At 39.5% G+C, this 18,914-nt stretch overlaps 1 protein-coding gene across 1 annotated transcript in view; it reads left to right on the top strand.

Moving 5' to 3' along the window:
• Positions 1–18,914, top strand: part of plxnd1 (plexin D1) — a 104,459-nt gene that overhangs the window by 38,977 nt on the left and 46,568 nt on the right. Inside the window, exons 10-14 of the mRNA XM_036578945.1 lie at positions 1,253–1,345; positions 2,592–2,682; positions 3,907–4,064; positions 12,180–12,325; positions 18,667–18,772. Of these exons, the coding sequence (XP_036434838.1) occupies positions 1,253–1,345; positions 2,592–2,682; positions 3,907–4,064; positions 12,180–12,325; positions 18,667–18,772 (594 nt within the window). The remainder of the gene's footprint in view (positions 1–1,252; positions 1,346–2,591; positions 2,683–3,906; positions 4,065–12,179; positions 12,326–18,666; positions 18,773–18,914) is intronic.

Raw genomic sequence — 18,914 nt, 5'->3', positions numbered from 1 at the left:
TGTACAGATAGTGAAAAACATGCTAATTCCTTCACTTTGCCTGGTGGGTTTAGACAGCGGAGATCAGAATGTAATTAGTTGAAGAATTGTAAGGAGTCAGAGAGGAAAAGGAGAATGGACAGAAAAGCCGTTCTCTTGTGGATAGCCGTTAGAAATTAGCCTAGCATGGAGACTAGCTGGCTTTCTGTGCACATTCGCCTCGGTACCCCTCGCTTGGCTTTTGGTTCTTACCGAAAGTGAAGGGCATCCCAGAAAAATACACCATTGTTAAGCCACAATATAGGTTTACTTAACCATCCTGCAAGGTTTTATTTTTGTAAAATACACTACACTGTGATATATACTGAAACCGTCAATAATCTTAATTATACCATGATAAAAACTTTTGACCATACCGCCCACTGCTACTATCAAGGTGGATGTAGGTGCCCATTCTTTCAAAATGCAGTATGGCCTTCAGTTCATAACAATTCACAGACACTTCATTAACTGTCTATTCAAGACAAGCATAGATCTAGACATAAAGACGTCATAAATGTATACTAGCCAGTACAATAATGATGTAGAATGTCATTACAATGAGGCAATCTGAAACCACATAATTATCCTTCGTACCTCGCCCATTTACCATTCTCTTTTCGAAATGGTGATAAGTATGTCTTTCTGTGTCTATAATCCCTTCCATGTCCCTCTGTGGAGGTCTTGGCCAGCGCTGAATCCATAAGTAGGATTATGGTTTCCAGATGGATTCCTGTGGCGAGATGAATTACTTTCCACATGTTTTAGAGGACAAAATGGAAATGCTTGAGCAAAACTTGTTCGCAGCGAGTTGTTGTACTTAGTGCTTGTGTATATGTTGGAGTCACCCATTCATTCCAAGTGAGTGTTGATGGAGAACTGTAGCTTTTAATGGAGTGGTGTGAAGTGGAAGGTCAGCAGGTAAAGGAGCGGGGGTGGAAATCCAAAATTAGGAATATCATAAATTCAGGAAACATGGCAGCCCCAGCTTACGCAAGATACGGGAACAGATTTCAGACTTTTCGCTCAGAAGGGCTGATGAGAGTCAGCATGGTGACTGAGAAACCGAGAATAGACTGGAAACAGAGACAGAAACAGAAACAGTGCAATTCTGTTTGCTGTCTTGTGATGTTGTGAAATGGATTTGTTGCCTCTGGGATTTCTGAATTGAATGGACATAGCTGTGGTTTTGTTGTAGTAATCTGTGTGTGTGTGTGTGTGTGTGTGATTGCAGGACACACAGCTGAACTGTGACTTCGGGAATGGGCACTTATACGGGGCCCACTGGCTGGACAGACAGTCGGCCGTGAAGTGCAGTGGAGTGATGGTAAGTACAGCCACCTCTCCACATACTGTGCCCTCATTGACAGGTTCACATGAAATAAGGTTAATCATCGGTCACTTGAAGGGAAAATTATGGAAACTTTTTTTCACTATTTGGAAAGAAATAAAAATGAGAAACTGTCTGAAAATAAAATTGTAAGATACTCTCTCCTAATTACACTATAATAATGAGATAGGAATTATAATGTTGTAAGATAATGTCTCATGATAATAAGACATGAGATATTATAAGAAACTCAGAATCTGAGAATCTTTCTCATTAATATGATACGTTAAGGCATAATTAGGACTTACTAAATGACAGTGGCAGAAAGTAATAGAAAAGGGGCAATGGCTTTTATGGGAAATTTCTTATTTAAATCTATGGAACTGAGCATCTTGCTGTGACTCATTCTGAGATTTTGGTGATGCCTCTTAAACTTGTTTAAATGTACTGATAAGTGAGTTATGGTGTGTACATGTGCACATTGGTCGTTGTGAAATGCATCAGGATGTAGAATAAGTAGTGTCTGTGTGCTACTGTGTGTCTATCACTGTATAAAAGATGCACTCATTTAGAATGCAATTCAGTTGGGCAAGAACTAGGAATGCATGATAATTTCAGAATCATTCTATCAGCTGATAAATAAATCAAGGTCAAGCAGATATATTTCAAACCAATATTTGATGATGCATTTATTGTATTTGAAGAGCAGAACTTCTAGGCGACTCTGGACTGCTGTTCTAAAATGTTTGCATTTTATTCATTTTACTGCTTTTGTTACTCTACAGAAATAAATGTCATATATCTGTCATGCAAAGTCAGCTGGATGTCGTCCCAAATTCTACATTTTATAAATGTTAATGTATCAGCATCAGTAGATATATGCATGAAAAATATCGGACATCAGCATCAGCCCACACTTCCTGTATCAATGCATCCCTAGTAAGAGCTTATTATTGATTTGTGTAAACAGAGTAAAGACAAAACTATATTCCAATTTATGCATGTTCTCTTACAAAAAGGTAGTTTTGGATACACAACGTAGTTTGTGAGACTGAATTCTTGGCTTTGTCACATGCTATTTCGAAATAAATGTAACAACAATATTGAGAAGTCACGTTATGAACAGAGAACAGCTTACACAGCAGAAAAAGTTCTGTTTTTGAATAGACTTTAAAGGATTAATAGGAAATGAAATCTGATTTTTAGTGTCACACATGACTGCATGTCTCTTGTTGTTGTGCAGCTGAGTACCACGAAGAGGAGCGAGATATTCTACCTTAACCTGAAGAAGAGAGGAGAAGAGAAGTACATAGACAGTCCTCAGCCAGTTACAGGTATTTAAACACAAACACGGTCAGTGGGAAAGCACACAACATAATTACAGCATTGTGTGTGAGCTGAACACACACACACACACATACACACTCTCCCAGAGGCTGTCTGGTCGCCCATGAGTCATATACACACACACACACACACACACACACACACATCTGGCTGCTCTGCACTGGGAGACACATCCTCACACCGATCTCGGTTTTTCTCCATATCTTTTCACTGTTTCTCAACTCCCCGCTCTCTCCATTTCTCTCCGTCTATCATGCTCTTTATCACCCCTTCCTCCACCTTTCACTCTTTGTCTGATCCAAGAAAAGCATAAATTGCTTTTGTCATTTTTTCCCCCTTTTTTCAGCACTTTGTGTGAATATGCTAATAGGTTTGTGTATGGCAGGAAAAAAGCAGCCATGCTTATAATTCTAGCGTCTCGGATGCTAATGAATTCAAAGGCATGGATATGAGACCTGGTCCACTCCTCCAGCCCTCAACCTTTTCTCTTTTATTTCCTCTTTCACGGCTCTCCAGCAGCAGACTCAGTGCACTCCATATACACAAATGTGGGCTGTGTCAGATGGACCTGGTCAAAAAATAAACCTATTTGTAATCTGTTAGAACAAAAGAAAGAAAGAACATAAAAAAAGTAAAAGCAGAAAGAAAGAAAGAAAGAAAGAACGTAAAAAAAAGGAAAGCAGAAAGAAAGAAAGAAAGAAAGAAAGACAGAAAAAGAAAGAACGAAAGAACATAAAAAAGAAAAAGAAAGAGAGAGTACATAAAAAGGAAAGCAGAAAAAAAGAAGGGAAGAAAGAAACTAAGAACGAAATAAAGAAAGAACATAAAAAAGGAAAGCAGAAAGAAAGGAGGGAAGAAAGAAAGAAAGAACATAAAAAAGGAAAGCAGAAACAGGAGGGGAAGAAAGAGATACAGATAGGAAAAAAAAGTAAAAGGGAAGGAAAGAAAAGAAGGACGAAAAAACAAACAAGCAAGCATGAAACAGAGAAGGAAGGATGACAAAGAAAGAAGAAAGAGCAAGAATGCAAGCAGTAAGGAAAGAAAGAAAGAAAAAAAGAAAGAAAGAGAGAAAGAAAAAGTAACACACTGATTCGTGACTCAGTGGATTGACAAGGTGATTGGACAGATGGACTAAATTTGGAAACCCCCTGTACCCCCCCCCCCTCTCTCTCTACCTTTCCCTCTCCCCCTCTCTTCCTCTCTCTCTCTAGTGGAGGTGTATAGCTGCAGTGGTGGCGATAGTGACTGTTCTCAGTGTTGGGGTAGAGAACAGCAGGGGCACCTGTGCGCCTGGTGTGAGAACAGCTGTCGTCCGCGAGACCAGTGCCAGCCAATCAGAGCACAGTGTCCTGACCCCACCGTCCAAAAGGTAGGCTTAAGTGTCCTAATGCATGCACACGAGCACGTACTTGCATACTGACTTCCACATTACACTCTAATGGCCCGTATTTGAGCTCACACTTCAGTTGATCTCTCCGTGCTCCACCCACAAATGCTCTGTTCTTCATCTGTTGCAAGGTTGGATGAGCTTTACAGAACATTCAGCATAATGAGAAACTGAAGTGTATAACACAGTCTCAGTGGACAAACCTACAGTTAAAGTGTGGTATTCATTTCAGTTGATATTTATTTTGTATATGTGTGAAAGGTCACACTGTTAAGAGAAACCCAGTGCTGTTTTTTATCATGCTTCTGAATGTTGTAGCAGTCCAGCTTTAACAGGGTGTGTATTTTGGCATTTTGTAAAGCTTGTGCAGCAACACTTTCTTTTACAGTCATTTAAGTTCTAGGTATTAACCAGGTAAGTGTAAGGTATAAACTCCAAAGTACCAGATCAATTATTTTGGGTACCATGATGGTAAGTTCCAAGACGGTCTTACTAAATTACACTGTTCTATGTATTAACTGCATATGTGTGAGGTACAGACTCCACAATACTGTGAAATTATTATTGATAAAAAGTACCAGGTTGTTATATGTCATAAAGAAGATTGTAAGGAAGGTGCTAAGAATCTTAGTGTGTACATGTTTATTACCTAGAAATGAAATATAATTTGGTCTTAAATAGTGATTCTTACTGTGATTCTGCTGGTTCCTTACCATTTACTTCAGTCACTTACAACTATCTGTGTACTTTATTGCTTCAGTATAACTTGCCTAGGATTTGGAGGTGTTTGCGTAACATGTGACACTACAGTTAAATTAAGTGTGAGTTTCTTTGTGAGTTAACCCCTTAACAATCCACGTTTATTTCATACAAAGCCTTGTTATTCAGTCACAACAGAGACTTCAATGCCAACTAATAGACCTATTCTTTGTTTTAGAATGTTGTAGAAGGTTGTAGAAGTGTGTGATAAAACTTTGGCCCCGCCAGCAGGCCCATAGCTTGTTAAGGGATTAAATTTCTTGCCAATTTGTTGCTTTAAATAATTAAGAGGTATTTTACTATGTAATTTTCATTTGAATAGCTAGAACTTGTTAGGCATTTATTGTAACTTACATTGTCTTACACAGCACTTGGGAGTTTGTATCTCAGACTTGCCCAGTTATTGTTTAAAGCTGTTGGGCCTTTAGTTTGAATTTAGTTAAACTGTCTAGGAAATTAGTATCATGTTACTCAAAACAATGTACCTCATAGTTAACTGGTTAATACGTAGTATTTATGGGACTGTAAAAGAAAGCATTACCGCTTGTCCAGCCTCACAAAAGTTGCTACGAAAGAACACATTTGTGAGGGTAGCATGGATTCCTCATTCTCATGACTGCACCACTTGCCTGTTTGTGGGTCTTGTGGGTCTTAAGATAATAACCTAATAATAAATCTGCAGATTAAGGGGTTAAGAGTGGAAAGCATGGGCTCCCGAGTTTAAGCGTTAGCTCTGTTGTCGGGAGACGATGAGGTGATGCCACAAGCCTTCCGTGGCTGGGAGTCTAGCATATTTGGCCTTGCTTTATCTCTGGCCCTGCCTCGCCCCTCATCACTCAGAATGATGCTTGCCAATACGGGTGTCTTTTAGCTGATCTAACAAAATTGGTTATTAGCGTTCTCCTTCAAGCACGTTTACCTGTCCTTTGACATTGCACTAGCAGAAAAAAGGCCGTGGGTGGCTTCATGTGTCTTGCAGGAAGCTGGTGCTAGCCTTTGTCCTTCCAGCTTGTGCGATGGGGGAGACCTAGCTAGCAGGTGAAACTGGACATGACTAAATTGGGCAGAAAATCCCCCCCAAAAATAAAGAAGACAAAGTTTTTTTTTACGTAGAGAGTGATCACAGACAAGATCCACAATGTTAATCCAGTATGAATCTGCCATGTCTGTGGCTTTTACAAGTCAGACAGTGACAATTGCAGACTGAATGAACTTTTATAATAGCTCTCTAAGTAATAGTAGTCCTGTTCCAGTCACCCCCTTACACTAATATGATAACAAAAATGGGCTAACAGACACGGTCATGCACTGTTTCAGTATTGTTATTGTTGTGTAATGCTGATGTGTACATCCAGGCTATGACGTTTCAGTCTGGACTATGTGCGCTAACTTGGGGAAATGACACAGATTCATTATCCTGTATGAATCACCCAGTCAGATCTCGTACAAATGCCATTATAGAGTCTAATCCAGCTCTAATAGTGCTAAAATCGCCACACAGTGTTAGAATGTTAATAAGAGATATTCACACACATACAATTACAAGCATGGGGGAACATGCAGAGTCTGAAAAATGCAAAGGAACAGCATTACAGTTGATTATATGTGGTAAGTGTGGCTCCACACTCACTATACAAACACACAAACCCACACACATATAGAGGGAAGTGAAACATTTGTCAGTGACAAAGAACAGGAAGCAGTAGTAGCCTCATGTGACAGGACGCATGGTCTGTGGGAGCTTAGCTTAGTCATGCTCTGAATGGTTTATTTTGCATTAGGGAGATACACATACGAATGTAGTCAACACACAAAACAGCGTCAAAGTGTCTATCTAGTTTCTTTGGTATCTACTATGATATCTTAGGGGAAAAATAGGTTTAATATGTTGAGTTAAAGTAAAAGAAGTATATACAGTAATGTGCAAAAGACTATCATTCACTATCCTTCACAGTCTCCACTGTTTTCTTTTTTGGAAGATGTGCATGCAGGGATATTTTTCCACACTTTTCCATATTTTTCCACAGTTCAGTCTTAGAAGTTGGTTGCATTTTCTGCTTCTTGCAATCCAAGTAATCCCAAACTCATTCAGTGATGTTGAGGTCTGGGCTCTGGGGCGATCAGTCCATTGTTGCGACAACACCAGCAGCTTCTTTGTTTGGTTTGCCAATTTTCTTCCTTTTTGTCTATGATTATTTTCAGATCTGAAACAAGAGTTCAGCTTGATTTTCTCCACTCTCTCAAAGATGAAAGCTTCAAGTACTGTTTATGTGATGGTGACAGTTTTGGTGGTCTTCTATGTGTTCCATGGTTGTTAGGCATTTTCTCTCATCTTTTTTTGTCTTTTTTTCCAGTTTTCTCCCCAGTTTAGTTGTTTCCATTTCCACCCACTAGTTAGGACTCCCCCAGTCACACGATACCACCAGCGCTAAGAGGGCGAGGGCTAGCACAGGCTTCCTCCGAGACCTGTGAAGCCAGCCGCAGCATCTTTTTGAACTGCCACTGACGCAACGCCACTAGACAGCTGAACACGCTGTGATTAACTTTATTAACTTGTGTTTACTGGCTAGTTTGATTGGAAATTACATGAGTGAAGAGTAGCATCTGACAGTGCTGTATATGTGTGTGTATGTGTGTGTTTGTGTACATGTACAAACACACACACAACAGCTCAACAGCTACACTGGGACACAGTGTAGTCTGGCAGAGTGAGCCACATATTTCTTTCAAATGTAACGCCTCAAGAGGTTTAAAACTCTATTTTGTGCGGATTTATTTAAGCGAAATGCCTTCTCAAGGTGTGTGTATGTGTGTGTGTGAGAATAAGTGAGAGAGAGAGAGAAGGGGAGAATGATAGAAAGAGAAAGGGAGTGGAAACATGGCTCATGTAATGCTCAATCGGTCTAACTGTTTCCTGCAGATAGAACAGTAAGTGAAAGAGTGTTGGACAGTGTGTATATGTGAGTGTGTGTGGTGTGTGTGTGTGTGTGCGTGCATGTGTGTGTGTGTGTGTGTGTGTGTGTGTGTGTGTGTGTGTGTGTGGCTGGTCAGAGTGCTTTATTAGTGAGATTGGCTCTGTTGAAATCCCCCCTGCCTGAACAGCTCGAAATAACAGGCATTAAAAAGCACCCAGAGACAGGAAAGAGCTGTGTGTGTGAGTGTGTTACACACAGCAACCACAGACACAGGACACTAACACACACACACACGGCTATTTTGTTTTTTAAAGGTGTGCGGTTTCTCGCATCTTGTGTATCACCTAAAGAATTAAAGTAACACATCTAAAATGGAGAGAAAGAGAGAGAGAGAGAGAGAGAGAGACAGAGAGAGAGAGAGAGAGAGAGAGAGAAATTCAACACAGAGAGAAGGGAGACATAGAGAGAGAGTTAGAGAGATAGAGCGAGAGGGAGAAGGTTAGAGACAGAGTTAAAAGAGAGAGAGGTAGAGACAAAGAGGGAGAGTTAGAGGGAGAGAGGGGGAGATATAGAGAGTGAGAAAAAGAGGAGCGAGCAGGAGAGAGAGAAAGTGGGTGTGTGTGTGAGAGAGAGAGAAATAGAAAGAAAGACAGGGCTAGAGAGGAGGAGAGATAGAGACAGAGAAAGAGAGATGGGGACATATAGAGAAAGAGACTGAGAAAGAGAGCAGGGGAGATAGAGACAGACAAAGAGAGTGAAGGGGAGAGACAGAAAGAGAGAGAGACTGAGAAAGTGACGGGGTAGAGACAGACAGAGAGTGAAGATATTCTGAACTGACTGAGAAAGTGAGAGGAGGAGATAGAGGCAAAGAGAGAGAAATAGAGGAGATAGAGGGAGAGGGGAGAGAAAGAGAGACTGAGAAAGTGAGAGGAGGAGATAGAGGCAAAGAGAGAGAAATAGAGGAGATAGAGGGAGAGGGGGAGAGAAAGAGAGACTGAGAAAGTGAGAGGAGGAGATGGAGGCAAAGAGAGGGAGAGAGAATAGGAGGAGATAAAGACAGAGTGCTAGAGAGAGAGAGAAATGAGAGGGGGGGATAGACAGAGTGAGGGGAGAGTGACGAAAGAGAGAGGAGATAGAAAGTGTTAGAGAGAGTTAAAGAAAGTGATCGGGAGCAGATTTAAAGACCGAGAGAGAGAGGAAAGAGAGAAAGAGAGTTGAGAGAGAGTGCAATACATACAGAGAGAGAAAGAGAGTGATAAAGAGAAGAAAGAAAGAAGATATAAAGAGAAGACAGAGAGAGAGGCACAGAAAGAGAGGGAAAGAGAGAAATTGGGTAATGGTGGCTAAGCCTCTTTCCTGTTTTCATTTCCAATTTAAGCCCTTTTTCAAAGCCAGATTGCACAACATGGCCGAGCATTTATAGCAGAAACTTCACGCTCTCTGCTTCAAAATATCGATGGATAGGGAGGGGAAAAAATGGATGAAGAGATGAAGAATACTGAGGCGGAAAAGTGGAAGTGCTAAATAAATCAATCTTGTCCTGATTGAGAAAGGAATAGCTTTACAAATTGACTTACACTGAACTCTCTCTCTCTGTCTCTCCCTGTGTCTCTCGCTCACTTTCACATCAGTATGGGGTGTAAATGAAAAGAATAGCAGTTGAAGAGAAGTGCTCTGGGGATGCATTAGACACACAGCGATAATTACTAACCTGGGAGTGTTAGCAGGCCTCTGTGTGTGTGTGTGTGTGTGTAGCCGAGGTGGTTTTTTTTTTCCATGTTGAAAAAGCAGCAGTTGTTCCTTTTTCCACCTTGTCATTCATGTCTTTCGAAAATGAAAACTTATGTGTTTTATATGAACTGTGCTGAAAGAAACTTTGGGACTTTTTTTCGATGTTCTGCTGCCCGGAGTGTGTCTTGCGCTCTGAGCTTAACACGCTTTTCCTTGGCAATTCATCTGTCAATTGCAGACCACTCACATCTATTAAAGCCTTTCCTTCTTTCAAAGCCTTTAAAAATAGACACTTGAGCACTCAGCAACACACACACACACAGCTTGTTTTTATACAATATAAGGAGGACAGGTCATACGTATGTACGTATATGTATTATGTAATATATGCACACACATTATACATATATTCACATACACACACACACACACACACACACACATATATATATATATATATATATATATATATATATATCGATCAGGCATAACATTAAACCCACCTCTTTGTTCCTAAAGTTATTGTCCTTTTTATCAGCTCCACTTATTATATAGGTGCTCTTTGTAGTTCTACAATTACAGACTGTAGTCCATCTGTTTCTCTGCATACTTTGTTATCCCTTTTCACCCTGTTCTTTAATGGTCAGGACCTCACAGGACCACCACAGAGCAGATCATTTATTTGTGTGGTGGATCATTCTTAGCACTGCAGTGACACTGATGTGGTGGTGGTGTGTTAGTGTGTGTTGTGCTCGTATGAGTGGATCAGGCACAGCAGCGTTGCTGGAGTTTTTAAACACATGGACTGAAAATAGTCCACCGACCATTCTTATCCAGCCACAGTTTCCTGTGGGCAGTGTATTGTGACCACTGATGAAGGATGACTAACACAAACTGTGTAGCAACAGATGAGCTTCTGTCTTTGAGTTTACATCTATGGGATGGACCAACAATACAGAAGTGTCTAATAGAGTGGACAGTGAGTGGACGCAGTGTTTAAAAACTCCAGCAGCACGTTTTTGAGAATGCATCCCTGTCCCTCATGCTGCCACATGGTGAGCAGTTAGACCCCATTGTTTTGTAGTAAATGTGTCCCAAAGTCTGAAAAAATCAGTTTCTTAAAGTTTTGGTAGCTGCAATATTGGGATGTTCAATCATTTGTTTTAATAACGTAAACATAATTGGTGCATAGAGCAGGTGTCGGCAACATGCGGTTCCGGAGCCACATGCGGCTCTTTTACTACCCTGTTGCGGCTCCACAGCAGAATTAGACATTTAGGTAAAAATAAAATAATCCTCCTTTGCAGTAAAATAAAGCTCTGCTGATTGTTTTAACACAGTTTTGAGACTAAATGGTCTAAATGGTACTAAATACATTTAATCTGCAATGAAAAACTGTCAAACACTAAAATGTTGCAAAGCTGAAGTCCAGGTTCCACCTGGAACAGGAAAATTAGAACAAGAAGCTGGTGAATGAGAAGCTGACTTCAGCTTTGTGAGAAATCGAGCGTTGAGAAACATTTTACAAGAAGCTTTTCTACTTTCATGAAAAAGTTTCCTGCTGGAGATGTGAGAAAAGCAGATATAGCTGAGCTAAAGCTTAAAGCAGGGCAAAGTAAGTCTGCATTTTCATTTATATTTTTAGCCTATATTAGTATATTAGCACATACTGAGACATATTTACAGCCAGGATGGTAAAATGGACATAAAATGTTGTGGCTCCCAAGGTGGTTTGATTTTTGTTGAAAGGACAAAATGGCTCTTCTTGGGTTACTGGCCTCTGGTATAGGGTGATTCCAAGCAAAACGATTTTAGTCTGGTCAGTTACAAGTCCGAAATGTGTTTTTAGCTGTGACTTTGAACCAGTTTGGTAGAATGAGTCATATATTTTTAACTACCTATATGTGTAAGAGTTTTACATTGACGCTTTTGTAAAAGACGCTTTACAGTGTCAGGAGTGTGATGTTGGTGTTGATATTGTAGTTTATTCCTGTTTTTCTCTGCTTTTCCTACAAAGTCAGGATGTTGTGTCCTAAAAATGTGCAAAAGTAAATGCAGACACACACAGACATAGTCATGTGTTTCTTTGCTCTCGCAGTAGCTGCTGCTAGACTGAGCTGACCGCATAACGATGGTTATCAGCCGTTACCACGGCAGCGTGAGGGCGGCTAGGGTTACGGCAGCAATATGAGGGCAGCGGGCCTTGCTTCAGTGAAAAAGACAAGAAGAAACAGAGGAAAGAGATGAAGAGATGGAAGAAAAGAAAGAGCAGGCCGCAAATGAGCTGTGAATGTAAATAACAAGTCAAAGAATAGTGGAAGAAACAGCAAGTCTCTCTCTCTCTCTCTCTTCCATCTCTCAGACTTACACTCACAGTCTGCAAAGAAGTATTTCAGACAATTATAATGACTGAGTGTGTGTGTATGTTTTTGTTTGTGCGGAGAACGCACACAGTTCATAGACTGTGTCTGTTAGCCTGAACCAAAACACGAAGGCTTTGGTCATGCTCTGGCTCATGCATATAAAACACAGAAATCACCCTACAATGCTGTGGTCAGGAAGTGAAAACAAACAGCAGAAATCACTGACCGCTTCCGCTTTGACTCTTCTAACTCTTACTGTCTAAGTGAACTACACCACTGAATTTAGAGTTATGTATTTGGTTCTAACTTTCTGTTTGTTTCTCCTTCAGGTCAGGCCACTCAGTGGTCCACTCAGAGGTGGGACTCTTCTGACAGTTCAGGGAAGAAATCTGGGGCGCAAGGCTAAGGACGTGGAGGTGTATATCGGGGACGTTCCCTGCAACCTGGTGCCTGAAAGCTACACCGTTTCAGTAGAGTGAGTCTACACGCACACTGTATATTTTATACTTCATCTGCAGTATCTTACAGCACATCTGAATTATACTGAAGGAAATTATAATCATGGTAAATGATATGGTAATTACAGCATACTGTATGTACAGCAAATTACATACTGGCTCAAGCGTAGGACGTCCAAAATGTCTGAATATGCACAGTGGGTTACATTCAGTGGGCTCATATTAACCTCAACCTTTACTGAATTTCTTCTGAAAGTACTATGAAAAAAAAAGATGTAGATTGTTTTAAGCATTTTAGGCTGTATTCTCACTAGTCATGTTTTTATAATGACTGCCGGTTGCGGTTTTTATGTTGAAGGGAAAAAATAGTGACTCTTTGAAGTGCACACTGGAACAATAACAGTTATCATTTTTTTTGCGTTGTATGGATGTGTTAAAAATCAAAAAAGACCTGTGTTGTCATGGCTTCAGTCGAATCAAACGTGCATCAAGATGGGCTCCATGTAGTTTGTTTGGTCCAGTTTAATATGAAGACCTTCGAGCAGAGACATTGACGTATGTAAATACCTTTGGAATCTCGCATACAGCTCTTATACACCTTCAGTTCTTATACAAGCACTGTAAAAAATGAGAAGTCTGCTCAATTTAAAATGATTTAGTAACTGATTACATGACTTTTCTTGTGTTGACTCAACTTGAGGAAAACTTCTTAGTTGAATCAAAAAATTGTTCCAGCTACTGTTTCTAGGTCTGCATCTCAGTTAGATAAACAAGACTGAATTTGCATCTTTTTTACTCAGTTTCCCCACTAGCTGGCACTCCTTCTATCACACAGTCCCATCTGGCATATCTTCCTCTTGGGCTTCTGGATATGCACAGCTATGGCATTGCTGGGATTCAAACTCACAATCTCCTGATGTCAGGATAAATTATTAGACAGTTGCACCAATGAGACTATGCCAGGCTTTAAAGTTAAAACAACTAATATTTTCTGCAGTGCTTTAAACAATTGTATACACAAAAATCTCAGGTGCTTCACGTTTTCCTGAGTGGTGCAGCGGACTAAGCTGTCACCCGTAAAAGGAGGTTTTGAGTTTGAGCCCCAGCAATGCCAAAGCCATCTGTAAGTGTGTAGCCAAGAGGAAAATGTCTAGCAGGATTTTATGATGGAAAGAGTCCTGGCTAGTGGGGAAGCTGAATATTAAAAACAAGCTCATTTTATTTACAGAACTGAAAAATTAAGAGAATAAGCATGTAAGTTTCAAACAGTCAATGGCCATTCTAGTAGTTATGGAACCCCTTTGTAGTGTTTATTTAGATATATTACTATTAATAATAATGAATACATTCATTTCTCAACATTTAGACTAACAATTGCGTGGAGGAGGCTACTTGCTTTAGCTTTGGTTTTAAAGGCAGAAAATCGAGAGGAGAAGAGTTCAAATGGCAATACTAGTTTTTCCACCGGCACTCTACCCTCCATCCATGCACCCTCCACCCTCCGTGCACTGAGCTGCGACCTGATTGGTCAGCTGATAAAAACGCTTGGCAACACTCTGAGCTTTTCGGAACTTTTTTCAACTTCTGAAAACGTTCCGCTCTGATGAGAAAAGTGCTAGAGGTTGCGCTTTGAAAAGCAGCCGCATTCTGACCACTTCCCATTGGATTAAACGTAAAATATGCACTGGCAGAAAAAGTACCTTGTGTGAACACAGCCTTAGATTTACTTTTCCTTCCATTATGTAGAAAATGCTTCACACTCTTAAAAAAAGAGCCCATATCCACACTACTCCATTTATTTATGAGCTTGGAAAACTCATATGGCACATTATTCATTCATGAACATGATAATTGCTGGAAGGAAACACTTCTCTTAGTGTTTGTAGAAGGTAAAACACTGCGGTTTTCACCTCTCTGTCGACCTGTTATTGTGAGATTTTGTGTTGAAGGGCCAGAACATTCAGCGACTCAGATTTCACTCTGCTGATAAATATCAGCCCTTTGATTTGCTGTCTGGTTTAATGTGGTCATCTTGGTGATTTCTGTGTAGAAGCGCTCTTAGAGTGGAAGTCCCCGATGCTACAGTCATAACACTGATGTGGTGACTCACACATGCATGTGTGAATGTGGCATCTCAGTTTACATCGATATACCCACACTGAGAAAAGAAACGCTTTGAATTTACATAGTTTCCCCATGTAAAAAACACCAATACAGCCATTGTCTCTCAGTGTATTTACCTTTGGCAATAACTGTGATGTAGTACATTTTATTCATGAAGAAATGAAATTATGTACACATTAGAATCAAGTGTGCCCTGCGATGGGCTGGCGACCTGTCCAGGGTGTATCCTGCCTTCCGCCCAATGACAGCTGGGATAGGCTCCAGCATCCCACCGTGACCCAGAAGGATAAGCGGTTTAGATGATGTATGTATGTATTAGAATCAAGTGAATTAAATGCATTTTAAGATGTTAAGGAAGCAACTTAACATCCTTAGGATACAAATAAGAAATGGCACCAATCTGATATCATTGGCAGGGCGGGAGTGGGACTTGATTTCAGACCAGAAGTTACATGAAGCAGACCAGCACACCCCAAATTCGAACTTTTTTTCCTGTTACACACACAGAGCATTACCTTTGTATAAAATAGCCTTTTCTGAAATCTGTGCCTTTCGTCTTCGTCTCTTTTCTTACTCTTATTTAGTATTTATATGCTACGCTGAGATAACCAAGGTGGCTAGCTAGTGGTAAAAACTGGCAAAGACTTAAAATCTTAAATGTGACATAATTTTGATTGTCAGTATGCTACAAATTACTAGTATCTAAGTGAGTAAAGGTCAGCTTTTCTTACTGTCCACCTGCTCTGATATGTCCTCATCCTCCTTAAGTAGCTTTTTCCGCCTTGCCCTCTTAGTGCCACCCTGTTTTTTTGCAGTTCTTTCGTCTTCGCTTCATTCATAAATAAAAATAATTGCTACATTGGTAATGCAATAAAGTCATGATGTACACTGTCACACTGAATTTGATACACTGATTTCTCAAGGCTGACGTTAGCTTCTTATTCAAACTTCCGTTTCCACCTTAAATAGTGCAGCAGTTGCACTCTAGCATCCATACAAGGAATGTAAATATAACTGCAACATCATTTAAGGTGGAACGGGAAATAAGAATAAGAAGTCTACTTCATATAATATGTATCCACTGTACAAGACTCAAGATTGTACAAGATTAAAATCAGCAAACTGTGGATCATTTACTTGAGGTGAGGGTGGCTGGTTTACCCCCTAAATTACTACAGATATACAATAACCAGCCCAAAACGCTACAGGCCCTTTTCTGTTTTTAAAGTCTGTCAAACAGTTAAAAATGATTAATTATGGTTAATCACATTATTTATCACATTTTTCTTATTTGCTCAAATTTGACCAAGACTTCTTACATTTAAAAAGCAGCACATTTTGTTTCAGCTTCATCTGTACACAACATTTTCATGAGAATGCATTTATTTCTGTGAATGATTAAGTACCATTATTTTTTTTAATCATGTGAGTGCAGGGTTCTCACCTGAACATGAAAATCACACGATTTCTACAGAATACAACTTCTAGGGGAACTGGAGATTTATGCTTTTCTGTTGCTTTTGTTAGTTTGTTGCTTGTTGATTCATCCTGCGAACACTGTCCAGCGTAATCTGTTGAAGGCATCTTCCAATGCTAAAGTTACTGATGTTGTTGATATTATTGGCATCAGTGCTGTGTCTTACCTCCCCAAGACCTGATGTCATTTGATGATATGAGAGCCTTGCAGAAAAAACACTGGTTATATCTTGAGAGCCACCAATGGAACTTCTTGCCATTCAAAAGCTGTACTTTAATGAGAGGGCTTCACAGAAAAAGAACATGAGCAGCTGAGCTTCAGGCTAACACTGCAGATGGTTTGAGTGGTCAAACTAGGAAGATGCATAAATGGCATTAAAAATGAACATGGTAATATTTTATGACATTGTTTACGCATTAACCTTGACAGCTATTTTACAGAAAAAATAAGGGGCTGGTACTGGCCGATGCTCACGGTTTCAGTATCAACATTGGTATCGGTATTGAGAAAGAAAAAATGAATAAAATAAATAAATATAAAAAAGTTAAATAGAGCCAAAACAAGCCGCTGAAAACCAAAACATGCACACACGTACACCCTCGCAGAGCTGACTGCATTTAATGTTTTCCAGCCCCACATTAAGCAGCCCTGAGGTTGTGTGAGTGAGTGTGTGTGTGTGTGTGTGTGCGTTTGTTTTAAGGAAACAGATCTTCAATCAGGTATAGTTGCCACCTGACCAAATAAATCAGCAGTGTGCACCTGTGTGTGTGTGTGTGCATGTACTAATGGCCAGGATACCCCAGTGTATTACTTAAACACACTGTTATTCACCTACTTACAGCTGTGTAAATGTACACACACACACACGGCTTGCTCAGTGCTGTTGGGACTGATGTCATTAAATCTTAATTGGTCTCAATTTCAGGGTGTTAAAACAAATATTTGGATCCTGCTCCCTTGGCTGTTACAAGTGTGTGTGTGTGTCTGTGTGTGTGTGTGTAGCTATTATCAATCATTCAAAACATAGTAACATTACTTTGAAACCTGCTACTTAAGGTTGACAATACACTGCCATAAACATGTCATGACACATGTCATATGCAGTCATGAGTTGTTATAACAGTGTCATAACAGATTTCATGTTTGAGTACAGAGCAAAATGCATGTGACATAAGCTGTCATAACTGGGCATTATGGCATCTGTTGTGACAATTACTGGTAATGTAAGACGACATTGTTATTTTACTGAACAAAATCTCTCGTAACATCTTATGACAGCATATGACATCTGTAATGACATGTTCAGATTATAGTTATGCCATGTTATGTTATGTAGCTTCAGGGTCTACACAGTGTTATAATCCTTCACTCTGTTTGGTTGTGTATAGTTTGGAATCATTTGTCATATTAATATTTTTTTTTTACAGTAATAACTTATTCAACATGGATTTCAATATTCCATACTATTCACCAAATGTTTTTTAGATATTTTATTCAACATTTCAAAAATTCTGTGAACAAGAAGTGAATAAAATGAAATAAAAAACTTTAATTATTATAGTTTTATTATATTATATATTATTATATATACTCTTAATTCTGAATGTTATACAGCAATTCTGATTCATTTTAGAATAGTGTACACCTTGGTTCTTCATTCTAGAGTAGACACGTCTAACATTGCTTCTTTCCTACACACTTAGAAGATGGTTCTTCAAGGGTTCTTTAGTAAAACCAAACTTTCATAACAGTGATTGTAAACTTTTTTTACACCATTTGGAGGTCGGTGCCCTTGTATAAAAAGACCAAAATTACTTAGGATAAAATTTTGTTACATTAAAGAAAGACTCCAGCCAAAATGTGTTGTAAACATGTTTAGTTACCTTCTACACAGTGCTGCTGTAGTCTCAAAAGTGAGGTATTTGTGGTTTAAAGACTAGAAAACCCCCTTCTGATGATGATGAGAGGAACTTTTGAAAATCTACTGCTTTGGGTGGATTTTTAGGGGTAGGCTGTTGTTTTTCTTTGTTTTCGCTGGTGAATGCAGTGATAGCCAATTCTATTGTAACTGTAGCAGCTGTCTTAATCTTCATGACAGTGGAGAGAATTGATTATTTGAAGGACAGAAACGTCTAGTCAGATGAGGAGCACAACAAGCTTATAGCTAAAGTTTCTACATTTCTAAATAGCTCACTTTAGTTTGCCTCCTTTTTCTGGCTCCAAGGGTAGAACTTGTTTCTGGTGTCCAATTTGTGCTAGAAAGATCAAATAGCTTTTTTTTTGTTGTTTTGTTTTATTTGTTGTTTGATTTTGTTTGATGATCGTTGTGACAGTGCCGGCAACCACACTAATGCTAGCATGGTGGTATTTATTAGTCTATAGGTCAGTAACAAGGCTGGCAGGTATAATTCAGTGACACCACAGGGATTCCCAGTGGTTATATGATGTGTTTGTGTAATGCATGCTCAATATTTTAGTGAGAGAACACTGATGAACAAAAACATTAACACAGTATTAAATCATGAATTATAGGCTGAGGGAAGCAATGCTGTGATACAGAATACTACATAACATAATACATTTATATATTCAACAGTTTTAAGCTGAAATGGCAATTTGAAGTAAATATTTTTTCGCATTATAACCTTTTTTCATGTTATAATGTTACCATTTCAGAGGTTTGTTATGAAGCCTGTGATTGACATCAATGTGTGAATATATAGTAGAATTTTTATAGTTAAACCTTTTGTTCTTTAGGTTGGTGTGTGAAACAGGAGCTTCTCCAAAAACTCTTAAGAGCAAGGTTGAAGTCCGAGTGAGAGAAAATGGAATGGGTCATTCGACCGAGGCTTTCTCCTATGTGGTAAGTGCTCTCTTTCTCTCTCTCTCTCTCACGCTTTCTCTGTTTCTTCTTTTGCCTATGCCATTCCTGATTCTCCACACACAGTCTCTGTCAATTTTAACACATCTGGCTTCTGTGTCATCACCACACATCTCACACTCTG

Source organism: Colossoma macropomum, unplaced genomic scaffold (assembly GCF_904425465.1).
Source record: "Colossoma macropomum unplaced genomic scaffold, Colossoma_macropomum, whole genome shotgun sequence".
In the NCBI taxonomy this organism is placed as follows: Eukaryota; Metazoa; Chordata; class Actinopteri; order Characiformes; family Serrasalmidae; genus Colossoma; species Colossoma macropomum.
Note: the sequence above shows the minus strand (reverse complement) of the source record. Positions and strands in the feature narration are given on the sequence as shown.